Below are 22,643 nucleotides of genomic sequence, written 5' to 3'. Positions count from 1 at the left end.
TGTGTTACTGACATATTTTATGTGTGTGAATTCAACAGAAAGGCGTTGGAGGGGGCTACAGAAAGTGCAGGAGAAAATGCAGTGAAGGCTGACGGGGGACTTTGAGGGGCCAGAGGAGGTCTGGATCCTGACAGTCTGCGGAGGATTGAACATCCCACACACAGATGTTCACAATCATCACCCCAGACACTTCATACTAATAACAGTAATGACGGCAGTGACACCTGGGAGAATCAGGAGGCCGTGATTGATTGGATGATAATTCTCTGAATTAGCCTGTGGAATTATTTACTCTGGAGCTGCAGTGGGAGGCAGAGGCAAAGATATCTCACTAATTAATACGGTTTGGTGTCAGTTGGCTGAAGAAAAGACCAAAATACAAGACAGCCTGAGAGGTCACGCAGAGTTGAAAAGCAGAATTCAAACAGCCAGCTGTTATGAAAGAGTGAGTTGAGATTGCAGTTTGGAAGTTTAATTCAAATAAGCATCGCTCAGTTAACATTGTCATTGTAACACTGTCATTGTATCTAATTAGTTTTTCCACTGAAATACTTCCCAGATATTAGATTTCCACATGAGAGATGAGACAAAACATAAAAGTCTAGTTGAGGTGAAGTAAACACCTTATATTAGTTTCTTAGCCAAAGCAGCTGTACGCCCCCAGAATGAAATGAGCTTCATTTAAAGATTGCTTGAAGCTGCAGTGTAGTTAATCTCATCAGACAATAAAGTCAAACAAAACATTCCTGCTGTGATTTATCTCAGAGAATGAACCTGGAGGGGATTCAGAGGGAGGGGGGGCAAAGGTTTATCCGTACTCTGAAGTTATAACTAATTAAAGTCTTCTAAAGCTGAACTAAGGCTGTGAATGTGTCCTGTTCATTTTGATTTTTTTTTAAGGGAAATATGTGAGCTCGGACGAGGCTCAGGTCCCAGGTCTGTGTCGGGGAGCGGGGAGTTATGAGAACCTGGGAGGAGGTGATGACTGACTGCATCTTGGCTCGTCTGCATTTCTGGCAGCACCTGAGTGAACACGTACGCACAGGAGCTGAAAAGCAGACGTTTACAACATGTGCATCTTATTTTGTGAGTCTGTTGGAACAAAGATTAATCAGAGGAATACCATGTCAAGTTGAAAGGACATTGGACTTAATTGTTGAATATTTTGGAACACTGAGTTGATCTTTTTCAGCAATGATGAAATTTTACCCAAATAAGGTCATGGAATCCAATATGAGTATACACAGCTTTTGTTTATTGCAAAATAATGAAAATTTTCAGTCAAGCATGCTCTGATTGGCAGCTACTTCTTAGCATATCTGCACACAGTAATAGTCATCAGGGAAGCTCATAATGATGCAACTTTCCATTATAAAAGGGACATGTTGGTGTAAGATAAGCCAACTGCTTTTGAATAAATTATTAATTCAAATATAATATTGTTCTTTAATCGTCTAAAGATCCATTTGTGCTCATTGCTGAATACTGATTGAGATACAGACAGAGCCTTCTGTCCGCGGTATCATTTCTTTTGTCCGTATTTTTGCATGTTTCCATAAAGTTTAGTGGGGTTGTTGTGCCATATTCTGCACCCCTTGCGTGAAATGCACCCCCTCCAGTGAAGCGCCCATTGGAAGCATAGATATAGAGCAGGGGTCTGAAACCTTTACTTTCAAAAGAGCCATTTTGCCTCAGCTCAGCTGGATGAAAGTCATTCAAGAGCCAAAAACATATCCTTCATCTTCACAATAAAGACAAATAAGTTAATAATATTCTAGACAAAGTAAAAATCTTGTGAATAACTATCAACACAAAATTTGAAAAAAAGAAGAAATTAAAAAATGTGCAAAAAAACATGCCAAAATTTTGAAATGTAAAAAAAAAATGCCGAACCTAAATTATGCAATTTCTAAATTTAGCTTTATTTTTTTTTAATTGTTAAAAAAAATATCTAAAAACTGCAAATTAAGTTAAAAAATTGGATTTCAATAAATACTTCAAAAATTTGCTGAATCCCCCCCCCCCTTTTCAAAATTTGAGAAAATGGAAAATTGAAGTTAAAAAAAAATCCTTTTTTTTTTTTAAATGACAAAAATGTAGAAGCTTTATTGCAAGAGGTTATACATATTTTGTACAACACAATGTTAAACTGTGAATTGTTTAGTGTCTGAGTTGTTATCATTTAAACCCTTTGGAAGAAAAAATTGTAAAAATTTGTCTATTTTTTATAAAGTTTTTAAAGCTACAAGGAGCCACTGCAAAGGAGTCAAAGAGCCGCATGAGGCTCCAGAGTCGCAGGTTGCAGACCCCTGATATAGAGCATAGACTGTAAATGCTCACAGCCTGAGGACGCTCGCTTAAAGGGCCAGTCACCACCAAACGTAGCTCATGTGGTCAAAGTCAGTTTGTGTGTGAATATTTTATCCTCTCCACAATACGGACTTCTTTCAGTTTTTGTTAATGACTTGCAATTACACATGCTTATTGAATCAACCACCTTAATTTTTATTTTCTGGCAACCTCCCCAACAGTCAAGGAAATGATCAGATAGGAAATGCAGCGTTAACAGTCTATGCTCTATATCTACGCATCCATTGTGCGTTCCGCTGGAGGGGGTGCATTTGACGCAAGGGGTGCAGAATATGGCACAACAGGTGCAGTGTTGCTGCTACTTCCCGAGTGAGACATGAAGAAAAAATAACTTTCATGGTCCATTTAGCAGCCTTACAGACCACTGCCATAAAATGTTGCCTCTTGTTTAGTCTTTTATCCAAGCACTACATCACCAACACCTCGTCCACAGTCGCCATGTTTGTTTTTGAGTTTGTTGTTGTCATAAACTTTTGACTCTGAGCTGCCCCCCCTGGTGGATGTATTGGTGAACAGCAATGCAAATGTAAAGGATACACTGATGTGTGTGAGAAGTGATGGCAACGTTTGAAAAGGACATATACATTTTTGTTTGTAACGGGAGGATAACTGGGCCTTAATGCTCTTAATGTGAAAAAAAAAGATCTACTTGTTATCTGTTTACTTCATTGCGGAGCACTTGGGGCCATGTGTTCGTCTGTAGCTGATTTGGTTGAAGAATGAAGCTAGTGCAGTAAAAATGTTATGCTTCTGTGATGACTACACCTGTGCATACACACACACACTCTTTTTATCCTCTGTCACAAGCTGCCTTGTGGATTTAGCCCCAGCAAATAATCTTTCCTGGTCCACAATGGCCACAGTATCTGCTGATATTTGAAGTTCAGTTAGCTCTGTCTCAGTTTTCAGGCCAAAGTTGTAGCCTAATGGAGACTTCCACTTGGTCAGTATGGAGAGAAGAGAACTGGTGTGTGTGCTGAACAGAGACTGGGTCTGGGTGATGGATGCAGCAGCGCCTGTGAGAGGGGCTGGGACTGAAACAGGGCGGGGCTGGAGTTTGAAGCAGGGTGGAGAGGAAAGGAGGGCAGAGCCGACATGGCAGCAGCAGCAGCAGCAACTGAGAGTTGACGCTGTAGTAGACACGAAGCCAAAGGTTTGGTCATGGCTTGGTTCTTCTGTAGAGCGAGACGAATCTGAGGAGGAAACAAACAAACTGCAATCAAGTTTTTTCCCTTTCTCAGAGGAAAATTGAAAAGTTTAAGTAAGGAACTAGAGAAGGACACAGAGATCAATTCTCAAAAGCTATTTTGGCAAAAACAGAAGTTCAAGTTGTCCCTGGTACTGCCAGATCTTATCCGAGTGCATCCTGACCTTTTGTCTTTCCTCTAACGTCATCAGATTAAGACAAAAGATTCCTTCCACACACGATTTGTCTCATTAGACTGAGGGAGTGGATGGTCTGGAGAGTCACAACAGGGTACACAAAGGTAAATCAAAGAAGTGCACTCACTGCCTGGAAACTCTGGTGACGCGGGGTGGGAGAGTAAGGACTGAACTTGGGCTTGGCCGGTTTACCTGCTGCTCTGTCCTTGTGTCTCCTGCTGCTGATGTGCTGCAGGTAGAGGAGAGAAACACAGATCAACACAGGAAAACAAAGACAGAGGGATGAAGAAGAAAGGCAAAGGCTGTGGCATTTGTTTCTACGACTGAGTAATCAGGAAAGAGTCCAATTCAAAGCTTCTGCTTGGACGAGAGGCAGGCTGCTGATATTTGTTCTCTCTGACTTTGAGAGTAAAATATTCATGAGGGGCAGGTTTGGAGATCTCTTTTGATTTGATTGACAAGCGCAAACAGATGGCTATAGCACAGTCAGCACTGAAGAGCTGCATATTCATGAGCACCTGGCCACAGAAAACTTTTGAAACAGACCAGTGCTTAGCATTCACATCACGCACAGAGATGCTAACGTCACACTGATGAGATGCTAGGTCCCTTCAGGTACTTTACACGATGGGATCTGTGAATTTAAGTCACCTGCAGCGACAGGTGTGAAATAATTTGGAATAAAATATGCCGAGGGCCTGAAACGGCTTTCTGTAGCGCAAGTGATGATGGCCCTGTCTGTTCCTTCGTTCAAATGTGCAAGGAGTGAATCTGTGAAACGGTAACCTTTTCACAGTTTCACGGTGATAAGAGCGAAGAAGCAGCAGGAAGTCTGACAAGTCAGCTTCTCCTGTCACTTACCCAGTGTTCAGTCTGACCGAGCAACGTGGCAACTCTAGTCACTTAGTTACTGAGCAAGACACAAAACACACAGTACTGCAAAACACACATACAGCTGCTCTGGTGCTATTCATTAAAGGGATAGTTTGGCTTTTTTAAAGTGTGGTTAAATGTGTCAATTGTAAGTTTGATCTAAGAGGGTGCTTCCAGCACTTCACCTTGCTTTTTTTTATTCCTGGTCATAATGTGCCACTCCTACATTAATGTTTGGGTCTCCTCAAGTCAATTGAATTTCATGGTAAAACTGAACCCCTCAGCAGCATATGTGTTTGAACTTATACCTCATATAACCCCTCTTTGAACAAATAGAGCATCTCCTTAAGCTAGATTTTGAAACAGCGCAATGAATGTTGTCATAACTCAAATAAATTTACTTCATCTCCTCTACCCTACAGCTGTAGATGCCAGTTACTTTCTTAGTTTGAGCTGTGAAGGTTTTGAATTCAATTACACCCCAAGAGTCAGACTTATTCTGGCGTAGGAATTAGATTTACATACAGCATATGAAGCCTCAGCACTAGGGATAGACCGATCATCGGCTGGGCCATTTTTGGCTGCGGCTGGTTGAAGCAGGTTTAATAAAAATATCCCTAAAAGGAATTTAAGCTAAGTTCACGCCAATATTTTCACTTTTGCTGTAAATGAATATCAGCTCCAAATATCGGTCATCAGACATCTAATAATCGGTATCGTCCCTGAAAAAACAATATCAGTCTATCTCTACTCGAAACCTCCACTTTTACTCATTCATGGCTCCTTTAATCAGCTTTTAAAGCCAAAGGAGGATAAATGATACTAAAACTTACCCTTTTTTTAAAGGAGAAGTCATCTAACAACTGCAAATTAGGAATTACATTCTCTCCCCTAAGCCCTAATAATAAACTAAAATGGAAAAATGATATTTAAACAACAGGCATTAATATTTAAGTTGTTTAAGCTGTTTATCGGACTAAACCTTTGTGTGTGTGTGGGTTAAATGTAAAGAAAGCAGATTTCAGACTTAGAGATTTTTTTTCCAGCTCCTGTTTGTGCATCCGAATGTCAGTTCCACTTCATGATCACATAAAATATGTCAAATTTCCACTCCATAGCAACAGGTCTGAACTTATTTTTTAGTCACAAACCTGTTTGAGCTGAGTCTCAGAGTTGACGTGCACATCGCAGATCTCACAATGAAAAGTCTTGTTCTGGAGTCCAGTCAAGGACTCAGATGGTGCTGCCAACTTTGCTTTCACCCCTGTCCTCGGGAAGGACTTGATGGCTCCGTCGCCACTCCTGGCCTCCAGCATTGTCTTGTGTTTTGTGCCTGAGCAGGCACACAGAAAGATCAACACTGAACCAAACGCAGCAAACAAAGGGCGATTACAGCTGTGCGTACAGTTTCTCACCGCTGTTATGCGCCTGCAGCTGGGAGGCAGAGTTGACAGCCACTTTGCAGAGGGAGCAGTAAAGCAGGCGTTTGGCTTTTTCTTCTTCCGTTTCCTCCCCTGGAGCCACGTCCACCTCTGTGTCTCGCTGTGTCTCCTTCTCTGGCGTTGTGTGGCTTGGTGACAGAGAGGGCTCGGAGGGTGTTTTCATGGTTTCTGCTGGGCAGTTGCTGGATGGTGCCACCTCTGCAGAAACATTTGTTTCTGAAAGATCAAAGATAACACAAGAAGTGCGCAGAGTGAAAAAACAAGAGCAGTTTCACATCCAAAATTTCAGAACGTTATACAAAACAAGGACCATTTCACAACATGTTCAGGAATAGAAGAGAAACTTGCTAAGCTAATTACGAGCCTCCTTAATCATTGGAGTAATAGTAATAATTACACAAGGTTCAACCAGCCAGCACTTAAACAACAGTTTTTCTATAGAGATGATTTGGCTCGATTATCTTTTGTGCAACTTGACTTGAAAAGCTTCCCTGGAGGAGTGCATGCTGATTTAAGGATTCACTCGTTGCTAATAACAATGATTAGCTCTGCTTTCTTGAGTGGGTGTCTATTCAGTACCATTGATTCCCCGCTCTTCAGGGGCCAATGAGGCTGCTGAAGTAATCCTGGGAGAGCTCATCCACTCCAGACTGGAAATGATCACTTATTCTTCTCCTCTCACAAACAAACTCTCACATTAGAGTTGTCAAGTGCAGTTCTCCTCTCTCTTTTTTTGCTCTTTTGCTCGCAGCAAAATGTATTATTTTCATTCCCAAACGCCCACACAGGTACAGAAGCAACACATCAGGACTGGCACACGTGGTGGATGCAGGCGATGCATTGACAAACACACTTATGTCGACATGTTTCCAGGAAATGAGGGAAAAACATCCATGGATCATATTCAAAGCAATATGAGTGTGTGTTTGATCTCCGGAGATGCCGGGGAGGCCGGTTAATGTAGACGTGAAGAGGACGGAGTGCTCAACCTTTAATCTCTGCACTGTGAAACCCTGAGCAGCAGGAGGCTCATCACATCAAAGAGTTAAAGTCACGACTGAGGGGGAAAGAGGGTCTGAGACGTTTATTCCTACACCATATCTAAAGCTGTCATACGTTTCATGTCCTGACACACACACATACACGTACGCACACACATACACAGACACATTCACACACACAGAGGAAAGGTATGCGTGCCTGCAGAGACACACACCTCCTGATGATGTGTCAGAGATGGAGAGCTGTGAGCAGGGCGATGGGAGGATTTGCAGTGTGGTTTCCTTGGCAGCCAGTTCAGAGGTCTTGATCTTTGAATCAGGGGCGTCCGGAGATTTCAGCCGTTTTGCGTGTTTGCTGCCGCTGTAATTGGAAGCAGCCTGCACCTGTGAACAACAGAGCAAACAAGATAATGTGAATTAAATGGACAGAGAATTCTACCTGAACCTGACAGCACTTTGAAATCCAGGCTTAAAACATCACTTGAATTTCAATGTAGTCAGTGTTTTTTCTCAGACAAAGATCCCTCTGTTTCACCTTTCAAGACTTTCCTCCCCCTCGGATACATGTGGTGACATTTGAACACAGCTTGTCTAAGTGCTTATGTGACTTATTCTGTAATAATCACAAAGGAAATAAATGCTTTACAAAGGTCATGTAAGGTGTGTGAAGCAGCTTTTACTCAATAAGACAGCCAAAAAACAAGGGCAGGTCTCCTTCAACGCTCAACTGTCATGTATGGGTGTGTGTGAGAAATGAAAGCAACCTGAGAGAAAAACAATTACAACTGTGTGTTTCCCAAAAGACAACGCCCACCTCGGAGTTGAATCTCAGTCGACACACTCCACAGGCACTGGGCTTTCTCTTCAGGGGTGAGATCAACCCAAAACCTGGGCCAATCAGAGCTTTATGGACAGGATCCATCTGTAACAAAGGAGAAGCATGACGTAAAGGTGCTGACCTGTGTAGGATTGTGCAAAAAAGACAAGACAGAGAAGTTAATGAATGTGATCACCCAAGGTGCAAATGACAAACTGTCCGTGGTTAGGGGTTAAAATAACTGATTTATTTTGTCTCAGGTCAGAGGTAGAGGCAACAAGAATGAGGGAGTATTTTGTCTGGAACCCAGCAATGCATGAACACAACACACATGTAGCTCATATATTGTTCACCAGAGACCATAAAATAAGTGTGTAAATGGCAAAACTCCAGGGAAGCTAAACCCAGACCCCATCAGGTTTAAAGTGCCACGCTGACATAAATCTTTTGACACCTAAACCCTTTTATGTTTGAAATGTGACTGTCAGAGAAAGAGTTGGTGTGCTAAGTTCAAGTGCAGCCTGATTTAACAAGCTGTTTTTTAAAAGGTGCATGATGTTATCAATGAAATTTCTGAAGACACGCTGTTGAATGTGTTCATACTAGGGATGCACCAATCCAACTTTTGTGGTTCTGTTACCGATACCAGGGGTTTGGTATCAACCAATATCAATTCAATACCAGTGTTAAATAATAACCTGCAAGCTCTACTGTGGGATAAGACTGGTAATGTTTTGGGCAAAGGCAAAAAATGAGTATTTGGAATAACTGAAGTTAATATCTTTTTAAACTATGAACTATTTAAATGTTTACCAGCAAAAAAAGCTTCACAATGTACACACGTTCTTTTCAAATGTAAACTTTTATCCCCTGTTGACTGGAACTGCAGCAAAAAAACAAAGCATCAGAGGCAACATTTCAAATCAAGTAGCAAAGAGCGCTGGAGCGCCACGTTGTTTTAGATGACGGGTCCTGAGTGAGATCCTAAATCAGTTGTTTACACAACAACTGTTTTAGGATGAAATGCAAAAGCATTTTTATGTTTCAGCCCCTCGTTTACATGGAAACAGCGTTTTAGCCGACCTAAAACGTTAACTTTTGAAAACAGCCTCCTGAGTGGTATTGTTCTGAAAACGCCATTTGCCGTGTAAACAGTAAGCCGGAGTTTTCACTGGAAATGCTGATGTCAAACTCCACTTAGCACATGTGCATGTGTTACACGTGCATGTTGTGCTGCTGACTGTCTTTCAACAAAATGTGAATCTGATGAACCACTTCTGCACTTGGCATTCACCAATATACCAGATGATTGGCCAAACTCTACTTCAGTGGAGATCTAACAAAAGCTGCTTCTGGACAAGATAGTTATAGTACCAACCACAGGCCTGCAATACTTACTGCAGCATTTATCCATGTAGATGCAGATTTTTTTTTTCACTGCATTTTTAGCGTTTTGGGTGAAGCGTTGTGGAAACGAGGCCTAAGGATGTCCCAAGGTGACGAAAAGTTGTTGATATTGAAATTTAAATTCTGATGAGCTTTCTCGTCTTATCGACTTCGTGTCCACTCTGGTCAAAATACAGCCACACGGTGCTGCACTGTGAAATTGTATCTGTGCTTGTTTACATCTGGGTGGTAAGACATTGTAGCATCGCCACAAAGGTCATCAACCTGAGCTACAGCCCCAACTGGTGATGGATGGCAGCACAGCCTACACTGGATTTTGGATAAATAAAATAATAATAATAATAATTTGTTCAACAGACTATGAATTTTGGTGCCAACTGGCAAGGGTGCTGGTGATTAATCATCTAGTTGTCTCAACATGCCGAGCTCCTGCGAGAAGCTAACACTCATATTTTCCACACAAAAACAACCAGAGTCAGCTGTGACCACCGTAAATCCCACCTGTCCACAGCCTCTGCTCTCCATGATGGAGCTCTGACTATAAACCTTTTACAGCCATCTTTCAAACCTACAGGGTTAGAGGGTGCTAAAAACCCAACCTCACCCAGTATTATGGCTCTTTTTTTTTCCGAGCGGGTGGCGTCCCACACAGACGGTCAGAGGACTTGGAGACATTTTATATTTTACAATCACTGCTGAATTGTGATATCTTTCTGAGATTGTGTTGCACTGAATTATGGACAAACAAAGAGCAAACCAAGGAGAGAACTATCAACCCTTTCAAGCCCGACTCTTTCTACTCCTACTGTCTCCTCTCTGAGAGTTGGGCTGTAAACCTCTCTGAGTCTTTGCATGTGTGTGTTTGTTTGCATGAGACTGACCACACAGCTTTGTGCATCTCTGCAGTGTTTAATGACCCTATATATACACTAAGCCTAATAAAACTCCTCTAGCCATTGTGGGGCACAACAAACCTATTACCTGTGATGAAATGTAGAGAGCCATATAACCAGCCACGACCAGGGAGACTTTATGGAAATGTGGCTTGAAGTGACAGAGAGATTTATGTGTTATTATGGCTCAGCCAACTAGTCCTGTAGGCACCGAGAACATAACGCATGGCACTGAAACTGAGATTCTCCCAGTTTCTGTAGTAGCAAAGATGAGTTATTTGCTCTTCAAATGTTACAAAGCCAAAGAATCTGACTGTAAGTGTGAGTTTGAGGGTGTGAGAGTGTGAGTATGCTCTTGCTTATTTGCTTTGATCATCTCTCCAGGGGGGCTACAAGGGAGTGTATCGCTGCAGTCTCTTATCTCTCTGTTTCCCTGCAGCTGTTTGTGTATATGGTAATAATAAACAGAAATAACACAGTTATTTAGTGTATCATATTCAGAATCATTTATAGTAACTACAACCAGAGGTTACAACCACAACATTAAACCATTAAAAAGCTAAATGAGATAACAACATAGACACATAAATACTAAGTATATACAAGAGCTGGACTTTTATGTTTCTCTGTATGAGCCTGAACATTTTTAAGTTGTTCAAAGCCTGTTTCAATCCCTCCTTGGCTCCCGGGGCTCCATGCCCGACCTTCCATCAAACATTCCTCCCTTCACCTCTCCATCTGCTCTCCTCTGAAACCCTCTGCCTCTCCCTTCTTCTCTGTCTGATCAAAGTCACCTTGTTGCTTCCCTTAGGACTCCCACTCAACACTCTGGGGCAGACAAGCACCTGTGGCAAAGTTATTATGCCCTTCATAGTCATCACCTCTTGTTTCTTTCCTCTGTACACACGACAGATTAAGCATTGAATCATTTGGAGTTTGTCTCCTTCCCTTTATCAGTCAACCTCTACTAATTCTGCCTCCTTAAATTCACCAAAATGTAGTGTAATTAATTGTTTTAGCTAATTTGGCTTATTTGTCTAACAGCACACACTGTATGGGAGGTGAATTTTTTTCTAACTCAGCAGTTTAGAAGAAATTAAGAACATAAGTTCACCCAATTGGAGAAACAGGGGGACACCCTGTAGCTGTTAATGTGGAGGCTCAAAGCCCGCCTCATTTCCAAGATGGCCCCTATCAAAGATTTTCCTCAGAAACAGACAAGAGATGTTGCAGAGACTATGTCCATTTATTATACAGTCTACGGTTTTGACTTGGCTAAAAGATAACACTGACAACGCAACAAATTCCTAGCCAACTAAGCTATCTAAGTCACAGAGCTAACTTTAGGCTATGCCTCTCCATAGTATCTTAAGCAAGGGAGTGGCTGAATGCAAACACAAGCTATTAACAAATGGTGGCTAATATGCTAGCTAATACCTTCATAACTTTAAGGATATCTATATACATACCTCGTGAATTTTCACGATTTGTTTTCTTTAGCTGTTGTCAAATAATCTACTATCAGCTGAATTGTTAAAGCCTTAAATATAGCCTGTTGTTCCATATAATTTGAACTTTTATTTTTCTTTTAAATGAGTAGTAACTCACCCCTCATTTGATAGTAAACGTTAACTATTAACACAAATGTCTAAAATTGATTTAACAACAGGTGTAAATTGAATGTGAATCACTAATGATTTATTATCATAACCTGATTGGAAATTCATTCAGATAGCCAATGCAGAAAAAGCTAACACTAAAATTCACCTATGTCTTTGCGTACATAACCTGTAGCTTTAGTCATTAGTTAGGCATTTCATGCATTTCCATATTGTGAATAACTGTAATCAAATCGGCATGCAATAAAGTGTTTGAATGCTAGCGCTAGCTTCTCAAAAAGCTCATAGACTACTGTCAAACTGAGGTCGCTGCAAGTCGCATTAGCCACTGTTAGCACTCACTAGCTTACAAAACATGTCATCTAGCTTGGAATTTTACACGTGTACCATCATTTATGTGTTTCATTTAAAATGAAAAAGATTTGTCTGCTTACACATCTGCAACACAGCAGTAAAAAAAAACGTTATTTTAGTTTTCCACCCTTCGCTAACATCAGCTGGTAGATCAAAAAGGATGACATCATAAATGAAATCATAAATTAAGTTTTTGACACAGTGACCAAAGGACTACATGATATTAGATTCAGTATTTATCTGCACGCAGTACGCTCACCTCCCCACACACAGCAGTGATGGTGTGTTAGACACATATAGCTCCAACGAGTGAATAATGGCCTGAACATATGGCTAAGTGAAGTAAAGCAGGCTTTCATTCTGGAGCAGAGTCAACATTTACAGTGATGAATGTTCCTGGATTTACAAAGTGTACCAGAGTGACATGTGAGCACATGACATCAAGCACCTTGAAAGGGGTTGGGTTATGATGAATGAGCTTCTGCTTTTGGTTCTTTGTCATTTTAATTTTATTTGCTTGGAAATAAAACAAAGAAAGCACTGTTGAACTACATGTCCCAGTCTGCTGCTCTGGCTCTCTGGCTCATGACACACATTCACACACACGTGTGAAACGTTGTCGTAACCAAGACAACCCACATGTGGCCTCCAAACATAGCCTTGTTCTTTACTTTATATAGGCAAACACATGGGGTCTAGTGCCTTTAAATTACGGTTTATATTCATGAAAAGTTTTCCTTTGACACTGAATTCTCTTTTGTAGTGAGCTGTAGTTATGGTCAGAAAAATGTATATGACATATCTCAACATTTCAGATGTGCTCGACTCTGTTACATTTTTCTTTGAACTTTACTTTGGAAAAATGTCCAGAGAAAGTTGGTAACATAATACTTTTCCAACCTTGAAGTCCCCATCTCCACAGGTTGCATTATTATCACAGGCATGTAGCCACATTTTGTCCTATATAGAAAGTGTAAAAGCCATATATCTTCATAACTACAGCAGGGAAATATCAGGGATTGTAAAGGTCAGTAACTTTTTAAAGGGGTGACAATTTTCCTGCAGCTGCAGAGTGGGAGAAGTGTTGGAAACGAAAGAAAGGACAGATTTATAAATAGAAGAGAGGGGGATGTGATTCAGCAGGGAGAAGGTGATGTGAGGTACTTATATTACTTTTTTTCAACATTTGGTATGGTCTGAGTCAGACAAAAGACAGTCAAATGTATCTACATTTAAACAAAAATGAATTCATCTGGTTGTGACAGTGCGCTAGTAGAAGAGCAAGTTTGAAAAAGGAGTCCAGAAGATGGCTTGGAGTTAGTCATGGAGAGACCAAGAGATGAGGTCTTTTAAAGTGATAAAAAAAAAGGTTCATAAGAGGGTGAAGGGAGGAAAAGATGACAGCCAAAGACGAAGTGAAAAATAGAATACAGGGAGCTGAAGTGAGGAAGGTGATGAGGGCAAATCAACACAGGAAAGTGGAACAGACAGGTGAGAAACCAGAGGAGAGGAGACGCAGAGCTGATCGGATGTCTAATATCCGCTGAGGGGAGGAATGTCATCTCATCACCACCACGATATGAGCGTTTGCAATAAACAGACTGCAAAATCATTATCATAATGAATAAGATGAATAAGAGAAGTTATTGGAATCAAACAAGCAATGCCTTCTCACTCATACGTGCATTTCATGCGTTTTGATAACTCAGTATGAGTAGAATTTCAATGCTTTCACAGTTGATGAAGCACAAGCGACAGGTTTTGGAAATCCACAGATTGGCAAAAAGGTTTGAAGGTTGGAAGGGAGAAGTTACAGGTATTATGTAAAACGTGGACTGATGAAAATAGAAATTAAGACTTTTTGAAATACTTAAAAGGTAGGGTCTGCAGGATTTTCCTACAAAATAAAGTGTCAACTTTTACAGGAATAATCCCGTTCAATCCTCACTTCTGGGTCTAGAATAGAATAGAATAGAATAGAATAGAATAGAATAGAATAGAATAGAATAGAATGTGCTTTATGAATCCCCAAAGGAAATGTACATGTGTGTCAGTGTCTGTGTCTTGCTTGAACCCTCTCCTCAGCCTGCATGTTGATGTTTTGGTTGATTTGGGATGCTGCAGAATGTAAGCATGGTTACCTCAGCCAATCACAGCGCACCCAGTGCACAAGTGACATAATAGCGAGTGGAAGAAGCTATCCAAAACAGCTACAATAGTGGAAGTTAAACTAACTTTGGCTTGACTTTCACTCGCTTTCTGGTACTTAGATAGTAGCTTGGGGCGAAGAGCAACACGAGTTGGCTTTCTGCTGAGCAGGTACCACATAAGCTGCGGGTGTGTGCTGCCGCTGGCACTGAGCAAAGGAGGAGGAGCCCAATTTGAATGGTGTGTTTATCAACAAGTAACAAAAATTCCTGCAGACCCTACCTGTAAGTTTTGACCTTTTAATGCTCAAACACTTAGGGCGCGGTCATCCAAACCATGTGGTACTAGTACGGCCAGCGGTCACACTACCCCTGTATGAACCAGACTTTAGCAGGTATAGCGCACACGCAAGGCCCGCCGACGTCATTGTGAAGCACCTGTTTACATGTAGCGCCATCTCATCAGAGTCAGCACAATGAGACACAAAGAGCAACAACTTTGGAGACTTTTGGACTTATAGTAAGTCGTTTTGGTCCAACACAGCCCTCTAACACCCCCCACTTTGTTCAAAATGGCTGCCGAGAGGTGTGCTTGTGGTGATCATACGTCATGGATCACATCTTCACAGAGAAGGCGCAGGGAGATGTTTCTTGTGTTGGTTTTCCCAGCTCTCTGTCTGCTATACAAAATGTGCTTGTCTGTGTGTTTATATCCACTCACTCTGGATTCTAATGTCATCATCAGCCAAATTGTCAGCACCTATTCTCGAGATTGTTTTGGCTTCACATCAGTAGACAGCAGAGACAAGTCGTCCAGCATTGCATGCAGTTATTTATCTTGGCTATATAATTTCCACATTGTCCAGGCATAAAATGTAACAACATGTCAGAAGATGCACTTTCACACATCAATTTGTCACAGTCCTTAAACACTACTTTTATGCGTTTCAAAAATTTGTTCACATGTCTAAAAGATCATCACAGTCTGGAGAAAGAAGAAAGACAACAAAAGCAAAATAGTCATTTTTTCATTGGAGTGGTAATTTGGCTGGGTTCCTGGGTGTTTCAATTCATTTTAAGTTAATGTTTTTGTAATAAAGTTTTATATAAGTGAAAGAGTGAGGTCAAAGAGGAGACAGGAACTATTTTAATGCTCAGTGTTTTCATTTCAGCAGTGTCATATACCTTGAATCACACATGAAAATGATTTCATCTGCCTCACAGCCAGGATAATAAGTTATACAGCAGGAGTCTTGTGTAAGGCAAACATCAGCCTTCACCCTGGCTGACACATCTACCCTCCTCGGGGCTTAAACTTCCACTCTCTGCCTTCACCCTGCTCATACACCGGGGGCAGACAGCTTCAAGAAGAGCTGCGTGAGGAATACCAAGGAATCAGCTCCACCCCCCGGGTTCAGTGGAAATGTCACAGCTCTGTGCATCAGAGGTGATATATTTGGAAAGGTGTAGGCAGCTTAAGCTCATGTGTCTGTGTGTTGAAACTGTTGTATGTCACAAAGTCTTCCACTTGCAGAAGAAATAAACACATTTAAGTTTACAGCTCTTGATTATACTTTAAGGCAGCAGAGTGAGGTCAGGGAGCATGACAATCACAGTGACTGATGGTACTCACGTCATTAAACCCAGGCAGCAGGTGGAAGGGGAGGATAGGCTTGGCATCGGAGGAGGTCGGGGTCCTACCCAAGGTGGGACGAGTTAGTGGCGGCAGAGCGCTGTGACACACATTACCTAGGAGACATAAATACATAGAGGTGTGACTCATAAGAAGTTATGTGAATCCTATGGCTTGTAAATCCCAACAAGATGAAGACATAAAGGTGCTTTGGTGATCAATAACATTTCCCTGAGCGTGCATTTTCTCCCACTTTACTGCCTGATGCTTTTAATTGTTTTGTTTGTTTTTTAGGTTTGCCAGAAACAAATCAGTTCAAGGCTCTGTTTCTTTGATATTTATGAAATTATTGAAAAAAAAGTCATTTCCTCAAGAAATATGAAATAATCAGAATGAATTTGGGGTCCTGGTAATTTTGGAAATGATACATTTTATGGTCCCAGACAGCTTTGAGTGTGACAACTAAAAAGGTTTGTTTTATCAGAGTTGACATTTGTCTCATTTTAGTTTCAGTCATCCCTACAGGGAAAGAAATAAAGGTTCACTTAGATCAAACATCAATTTATCATCTCTAACACCCACTCGTCTCTACAGGCAGTAAAAAAAAGTGTGAAACTTATAATCACTGCTTAATGGAGGACATCAGAACAAGCTACTTCAGAGTAATTTTTGTAGAGTCGTTTCTTTAGTTTTCATTTTTTTAAAAAGAACATTGTTAAAGCAGCAGCAAATGGACATTTCTGTTTTAGCAATTTTCTGTGAATCATTTTGTATATTTCTCTAATTTAAATAAGACCTGCTGTCACCAATGATGATAACTCAATTATATGAATAATTACTCTGGTTCCTTTACTATCTTCAGACGGCTGATATCAGAACTCGCCAAGGCTACAAATATTTTCTTTTGGATGTTAGAAAAGTGTGGAGCGATATATCTTGTTAAACCAAAGTAACGTTAACCTCTGCAAAGGAGGTAATGTTTTTGGGAGAGTTTGTCTGTTTGTTTGTGAACAAAATAACTCAAAAAGTTATGAACAGATCTTGATGAAATTTTCAGGAAATGTTCAAAATGGGATAAGGAAGAAGTGATTACATTTGGAGGTGATCTGGATCGCTGTCTGGAACCAGGATTTTTTTTTAAGTATTCTTTATCATTGTGAGATAGGGCCAGTTTTGAACATATGTGTGTTTGACTCTACAATAAATGGCCGGACTGCTTTGCAAAACAATACAAGACAAGGTCACCATAATTTCTGACAGATGTAAAAGTATGATCCACATCCTGGCAATATTCTGGATACTAAGATATAAGATGGAATATGAAATATGTAACAGATCATTATAATTTTCAACACTGTCAGGAAACAAATTATGGTACAAACCTGCAACTAACACCAAATTGTAGCAGACAGTCTGCTGAAATGGAGTATAACATTAAAGTAGGACTAAAGTGTTGCATGACAATCACAATATGCTTGGCGGAGGTCTGCGCTCTCTGAGTGCTTTTCTAATTTTGAACATTTTGCTTTAGACTGAACAAAAAGTCAAAGCAGGATCCAAAAAATATGAAGGACAAAAAAAACAGTTTGGCTGCTAAAGCTAGAAATATGAACACATGCACAATCGCACTTGCTTCCTGGTGGACTTTATGAGGGGGGACCTGTTGACCTTTCATTCCACCAAAGAACTAAAGAACTTATAATTTGTTTGATGAAAGCACCTGTTAACTGATTAGATATTTTCTTGAATTACGCTTAAATTTCAACTCCTGTTAGGTCTACTGATGGAGCCAAATTTGCACATACACACAGGGGGGAGGCGCAACAGGTTAATCAAATACTCTACAGGTGCTGAATCTCAGCTATGGTCTGGATGCAGTCTCTCTCTCTCTTCCTCTTTCCTGGTTCAACGAGTCCATTACCCAGAGTGCAGTAACTGGCACCCTGTTTGTGTTGCTGACTCCTGATTGTCGTTGCTTGTTTTCTGCTCTACATGTTCTCTGAGCTTGATTACAGCCTGATTCAGGACCAGCCCGAATGAGTAATCATCATAATCATATCACAACACACCCATCCGCTCCGCCATTAGTCTGATTGCCTTTAACTTGCCTGAGTCCAGCGCGCGCGCGCGTGGATGTGTGTGTGCATGAATTGAATTGAGTGCGTAAACAACTTCAGTTTACATGTGCTCAGAAAACGAGGAGGTTGCCCCTGGAAACGTGCATGCTGTCGGTAGCTTACGTGCACGAGTTTAACCTTGATTGTAAGTGGTGTAAAATCCAGGGCAAGGATGAACTTTTATCAGAATTTAACTGTTTCGGGGTCAGGGCGCTTTTTTATTTTGCTCAAATGATTTGTAAAGCTATACCTTGGTGGAACTAAGACATGCGTCATGACGCACCGTGCGTTTGGCTCCGCTTGAAGCATGAAGAGTTTTGTAACACTTTTAAAGTATTATGCAGAAGATCATGTCGACAATAAAGGGTGTATTTTTTTTAGGTGATCCGCATTTTTTTCTGAGATGTGTGTGCACAGCTTTGAATTTGTCTGTCTGAAACGTGTTTTGATTTGTCTTGACTGAGGTCCAGATTAATCTGAGTTTTCTTTGGCTATTTTGCAACAGCCACGAGCTCGTTGCTCAATGTCTCATCAGCAGATCAGGTGCGCAATTGCTGATATTGCGCAAGCAATTTTGGATGCATAACTCTTCAAGAGTTTGCAAAGTATCAGACTAGAGTGAAGGAAACCACTTGCTCGTGTGTTCTCATCCCAGCTGAGGCTTGTAAAAAGAACATGAGAACACGAGTACAAACATGAACAGATACCATGACACACAAGCGGGGTGACTCGTCCTTAGAGCAGGGGCAGAGCGCAGAAAAAAAAGAGCACACTTGGCACTGCTGGTTTGGCACTGTCACACCCTCCAGCGCGCCGACTGTGCTGCACGGCAAGCCACCGGATCAACAGAAAAATCACTTCAGAGCGCTGGTGAAATGCCAGTTCGCTGTTGCGCGTGCGCCAATTTACAACAAACCGTTACAGTGAAAGAATGAGAGCCAGATGTCAGATTGGAGCGCTATCAGGTCTGCAAGAAGGCGCCCTGAAGTTGTCATGACCTGACACGTTTTGAAACTTTGTGAACTTGGAGTCGAAGCGAAGGCTCAACAAAAACACCTTTAATTCAATTACACTGTACATACGAATCATATCGGAATGCTGTATCTTCAAAGATAAAATGTAGTAATAATAATAATAATAATAATAATAATAATAATAATAATAATAATAATAATAAGTTTACCATTACATGTCGTATTTAATCTTAAAATTTGAGATTTTAAAAATTTGATTTTAAAAGTGAGTTGAAACTGTGGTCCATCAAAATCTAACACGTTATAACCCGGTCGAAATGTGTCTTATTTTTAGCTTTCAGTTATTTTTCTTGTTGGGGGAAAAAATACATGCAAGACAGACATTAAACATGCAAACAGTTTAAGAACAGTATTTTCCTATTTTTATTGGGGAACCAATTTGCAATTTGTATGTCAGTCCTTACTTCTGCAGGATGTTTCCTCCCATGAGGATGAATAAAGAATGAAGTGCAGTCGAAACACTCTGAACTGAAACACTGAGAACAGGAAATCTGCTTGTATCGTGCAGAATAAGACTCCCTATCACCGCCTCTGTCTGCTTCTCTGAGCAGGTGACTGACTCCACGCAGCCCACATCCATCTCAACGTAGCAACAAGTGAGTCCGCCGCGCTATTGTGGACAACAAAAGAACTCTTTAGAGATGAAGATGCGTCGATTACTCACCAAAATACATGGCGGCGCCAATGAGGACAATCCTGTTGCTCAGTGTCTTTTTTAAGTACCTCTCATCTCCAGGCAGAGATGAAGCTTTGCGTGTCCTCCTTCACAGCCGGTCTCCTCTGTATCTCCCTCCTGCGGCTCCACTGCTGCTCTTTCCCATCTGGATTCCCTCCCTCTCCTAACTACCCGCCCCCTCCTCCCTCTAGTCCTCCTCCTCCTCCTCATGTACTCTTCATCTCTTCACGATTCGTGTACAACTCTGCCCTGTTTCTAAATCTCCCAGGGATACTTTTTCTTTCCTCCTCAGGAAACAAGCAGGAATGCCTGTAATGAGTGTTACAGTACCACCCTGGAATAGGGCAACAAACCATAATGCCAACAAACACAGAGCAGGCGACACATGCCTGTTTGAAATCCCACTGCGAGGATCTCACCTTAATAACACACTGAGCCTGCCAGGGGCCACATGCAAAAAAAAAAAAAAATCAATACAAATCACAAAATTTGGGGATTCCCTTCCCCTGCAGGCCACATTCTGGCTCCTGTCTGCAGGCTTCCCTGGAAAGCTGCTGTGTCTGTAAGGATCCTCCTCTCTTCTTCCTCTTCTGTAAATGCTTTCCCATCTTCTCTTTCCTCTCTGGCCTGTGTGGTATTTTTAGAAGCATCCTTAAGCGTTTCACTGCAAAGACATACAAGTACACAGGACACACAATTTGCAGTCCAGCCAAAAAAAAAAAAGAAAAAATCATCACACACTCTCATGCATTTGCTCAGTCTCATGCATAAATGCATTCCCTCATCCAGAAAACTGAGGATTTAAGTTTTTTTTGTTTTTCTTTTTTTGGAGTGCTCTTACATGCTATTGTATCTCTCTCTAATGACCTCGGCTCAACTTTTCTGTCCTGAAGCCAGAGTGTGTTTCCCCCCTCTGTGTCAGGAAAGCAGAGAACAACATGTGTTTTCCCACCATCCACAGCTCCGAGGGGATTTTGCTCAGGAAGGCTTTCAATTCAACTGTTGACCTCAAAAGGCACATACACACATACAACCTCTGTTTGCTCTTCTGCTGGAACTAATAAGCATCTAAATCAGCCGTGCACAAAAAATGGGAGCAGATAAGAAAGTGAAGCACTTTACAACACGGGCGAGCCAGTGGCTTTATGGCTTTTTCTGAACCAGGTGGCCTTACTGCTGACTGGGGTACTGACTTGTGCAAGGAGGGCATGAAGTATGCATCAACACACACATATAAAACCAGCTTCCCCCACCTTTTAGGTATCCATTTACCAAATCTACTTTTGCTTAAGTGATGGAGTCATGAATACTTTATGAGACACAGGGTGTCGACTAAATATTCTGCGTTCGGATGCACCTTGGTTATTGTTTCCTGTTGAGAAGTCATTCTTCAGACTTCAGTGTTTCATAGAGTCAGGTTTAACATTACCTGACTTTCCAGTTAAGGTGGGTGATGATAACTAAAACATCTCTTTGCTGAACACATCAGACTTATTGTTCAGGGTTTGTGGTACTAATTTTGATAAGCAACTTTTCTAACATAACTGGGCCACCTTGTGTGGATAATTTACCATTTTTTAGCAAAAAATGTATGTGTAATATATGAATCAATAAAAGTTTCCTTAGCATGGATAGAAAACAATTGTTTGCCCACTTTGTCGACGATTAATATCACACCAAGTTGCAACAGCTTCTTGCCAGCTGTTATGCTTTGCATTTTTCCAACGTGCCCCACACCACATGGACACAGGTTGAATCATGCTTATTAGTCCTTTAGGAAGTCAACTAAATGGGATTGATCACCAAATTTTAGGATAAGAAAAATTCAAGTTCACCACACTAACCACAAAAGTGACCAGCTGACCAGTAACTGGTGTTGAAAAACGGAGCTTGGGTAGGGGGCGCTAATACCCTAGTTCCTTAAGTGTGCACCTCGAGGTGGCTCTAAAGCCAAAAGCAAAGTTAGGGGGTTCCTGCATTAAGCCTCTGATGCATCGTGGTCACTGCAGTGGACGACTGTTTAAAAGTCATTTTATCCCAAATTCAATAATTTGTATGGTAAAACTCTTCATCGTTTTTCTTTTCCAAATGTTTGAATTTTTTCAGAAAGTTACAACCATGTCCACTTTAGTGGACTACACGAGCCTGAGCATTCAACATTAAAAAAAGTATAAACTCAATACTAAAATAAATGAAGATAAAATTTTTGATAATTGCATGAATAATTGTTTCTTTTTCATTCTTTGCAAAAATAAAAATAAAAATTGACATATTTTCACACATTTTAACTTTGTGTATTATACAGTTGATAAACTTTTTATTCCTCTGGTAAATGTCTGTAACTTTTTCAAGACAAAATCAAATGTTTGAGAAAAAAATATTAAAAACTATTTGTATGCCTTAAGAAAGATAAAAACACTTCAGGACAAAAAAGGGGGGGGGGAAACAGGCTGTGTATTCATGCATCCAAGGGTTAAGCTGCCCATTTTATACTATATAGATGTTTACAACCTGAAGAAATATTAAGGTGACAAGTGAGTAAGTAATCAAAGAAGTAAACAAAAATCAGCTTATTTCTGTATTTTTGCTGTATATCATTGAGCTTTAAAGAAGAACTCTCCAGAAGCCAACAGGTGGTGTCATACAGACTAAGTTCTTGTTATGTACACTCTGGCTGCAAGAAGTTTGATTTTAGTCTTCTAACCAGATGTACAGTCATTCACAATGTCTGATGTTGGAGTAACACTTGAGGTGGCCATGCTGATTTTAGGGCAAGTGCCTCCCATCATCAGCCATGTGTCCACACCCCTGTTGTCTGAACCACCCACAATATATATCCAATATATTTTACAGTGAAGTTGAAGAATGCAAATGTTG

The 22,643-nt window shown here is 40.8% G+C and overlaps 1 protein-coding gene across 1 annotated transcript; it reads right to left on the bottom strand.

The window, feature by feature from the left end:
- Positions 1-1,999: 1,999 nt before the first annotated feature.
- LOC141803038 (zinc finger protein 385D-like) lies at positions 2,000-19,900 on the bottom strand. The gene is made up of 8 exons (XM_074686904.1): positions 19,755-19,900; positions 15,940-16,055; positions 7,884-7,991; positions 7,285-7,453; positions 6,042-6,284; positions 5,778-5,959; positions 3,881-3,982; positions 2,000-3,563 (listed from the first exon to the last, which is right to left on the bottom strand). The coding sequence occupies exons 1-8, from the start codon at positions 19,762-19,764 to the stop codon at positions 3,315-3,317; spliced, it is 1,179 nt and encodes a 392-aa protein (XP_074543005.1). The 5' UTR covers positions 19,765-19,900; the 3' UTR covers positions 2,000-3,314.
- Positions 19,901-22,643: the final 2,743 nt, after the last annotated feature.

Source organism: Halichoeres trimaculatus, unplaced genomic scaffold (assembly GCF_033239565.1).
Source record: "Halichoeres trimaculatus isolate MK-OKI-2021-1 unplaced genomic scaffold, fHalTri1.1 fHalTri1_scaffold_14, whole genome shotgun sequence".
Lineage (NCBI taxonomy): Eukaryota > Metazoa > Chordata > Actinopteri > Labriformes > Labridae > Halichoeres > Halichoeres trimaculatus.
Note: the sequence above shows the minus strand (reverse complement) of the source record. Positions and strands in the feature narration are given on the sequence as shown.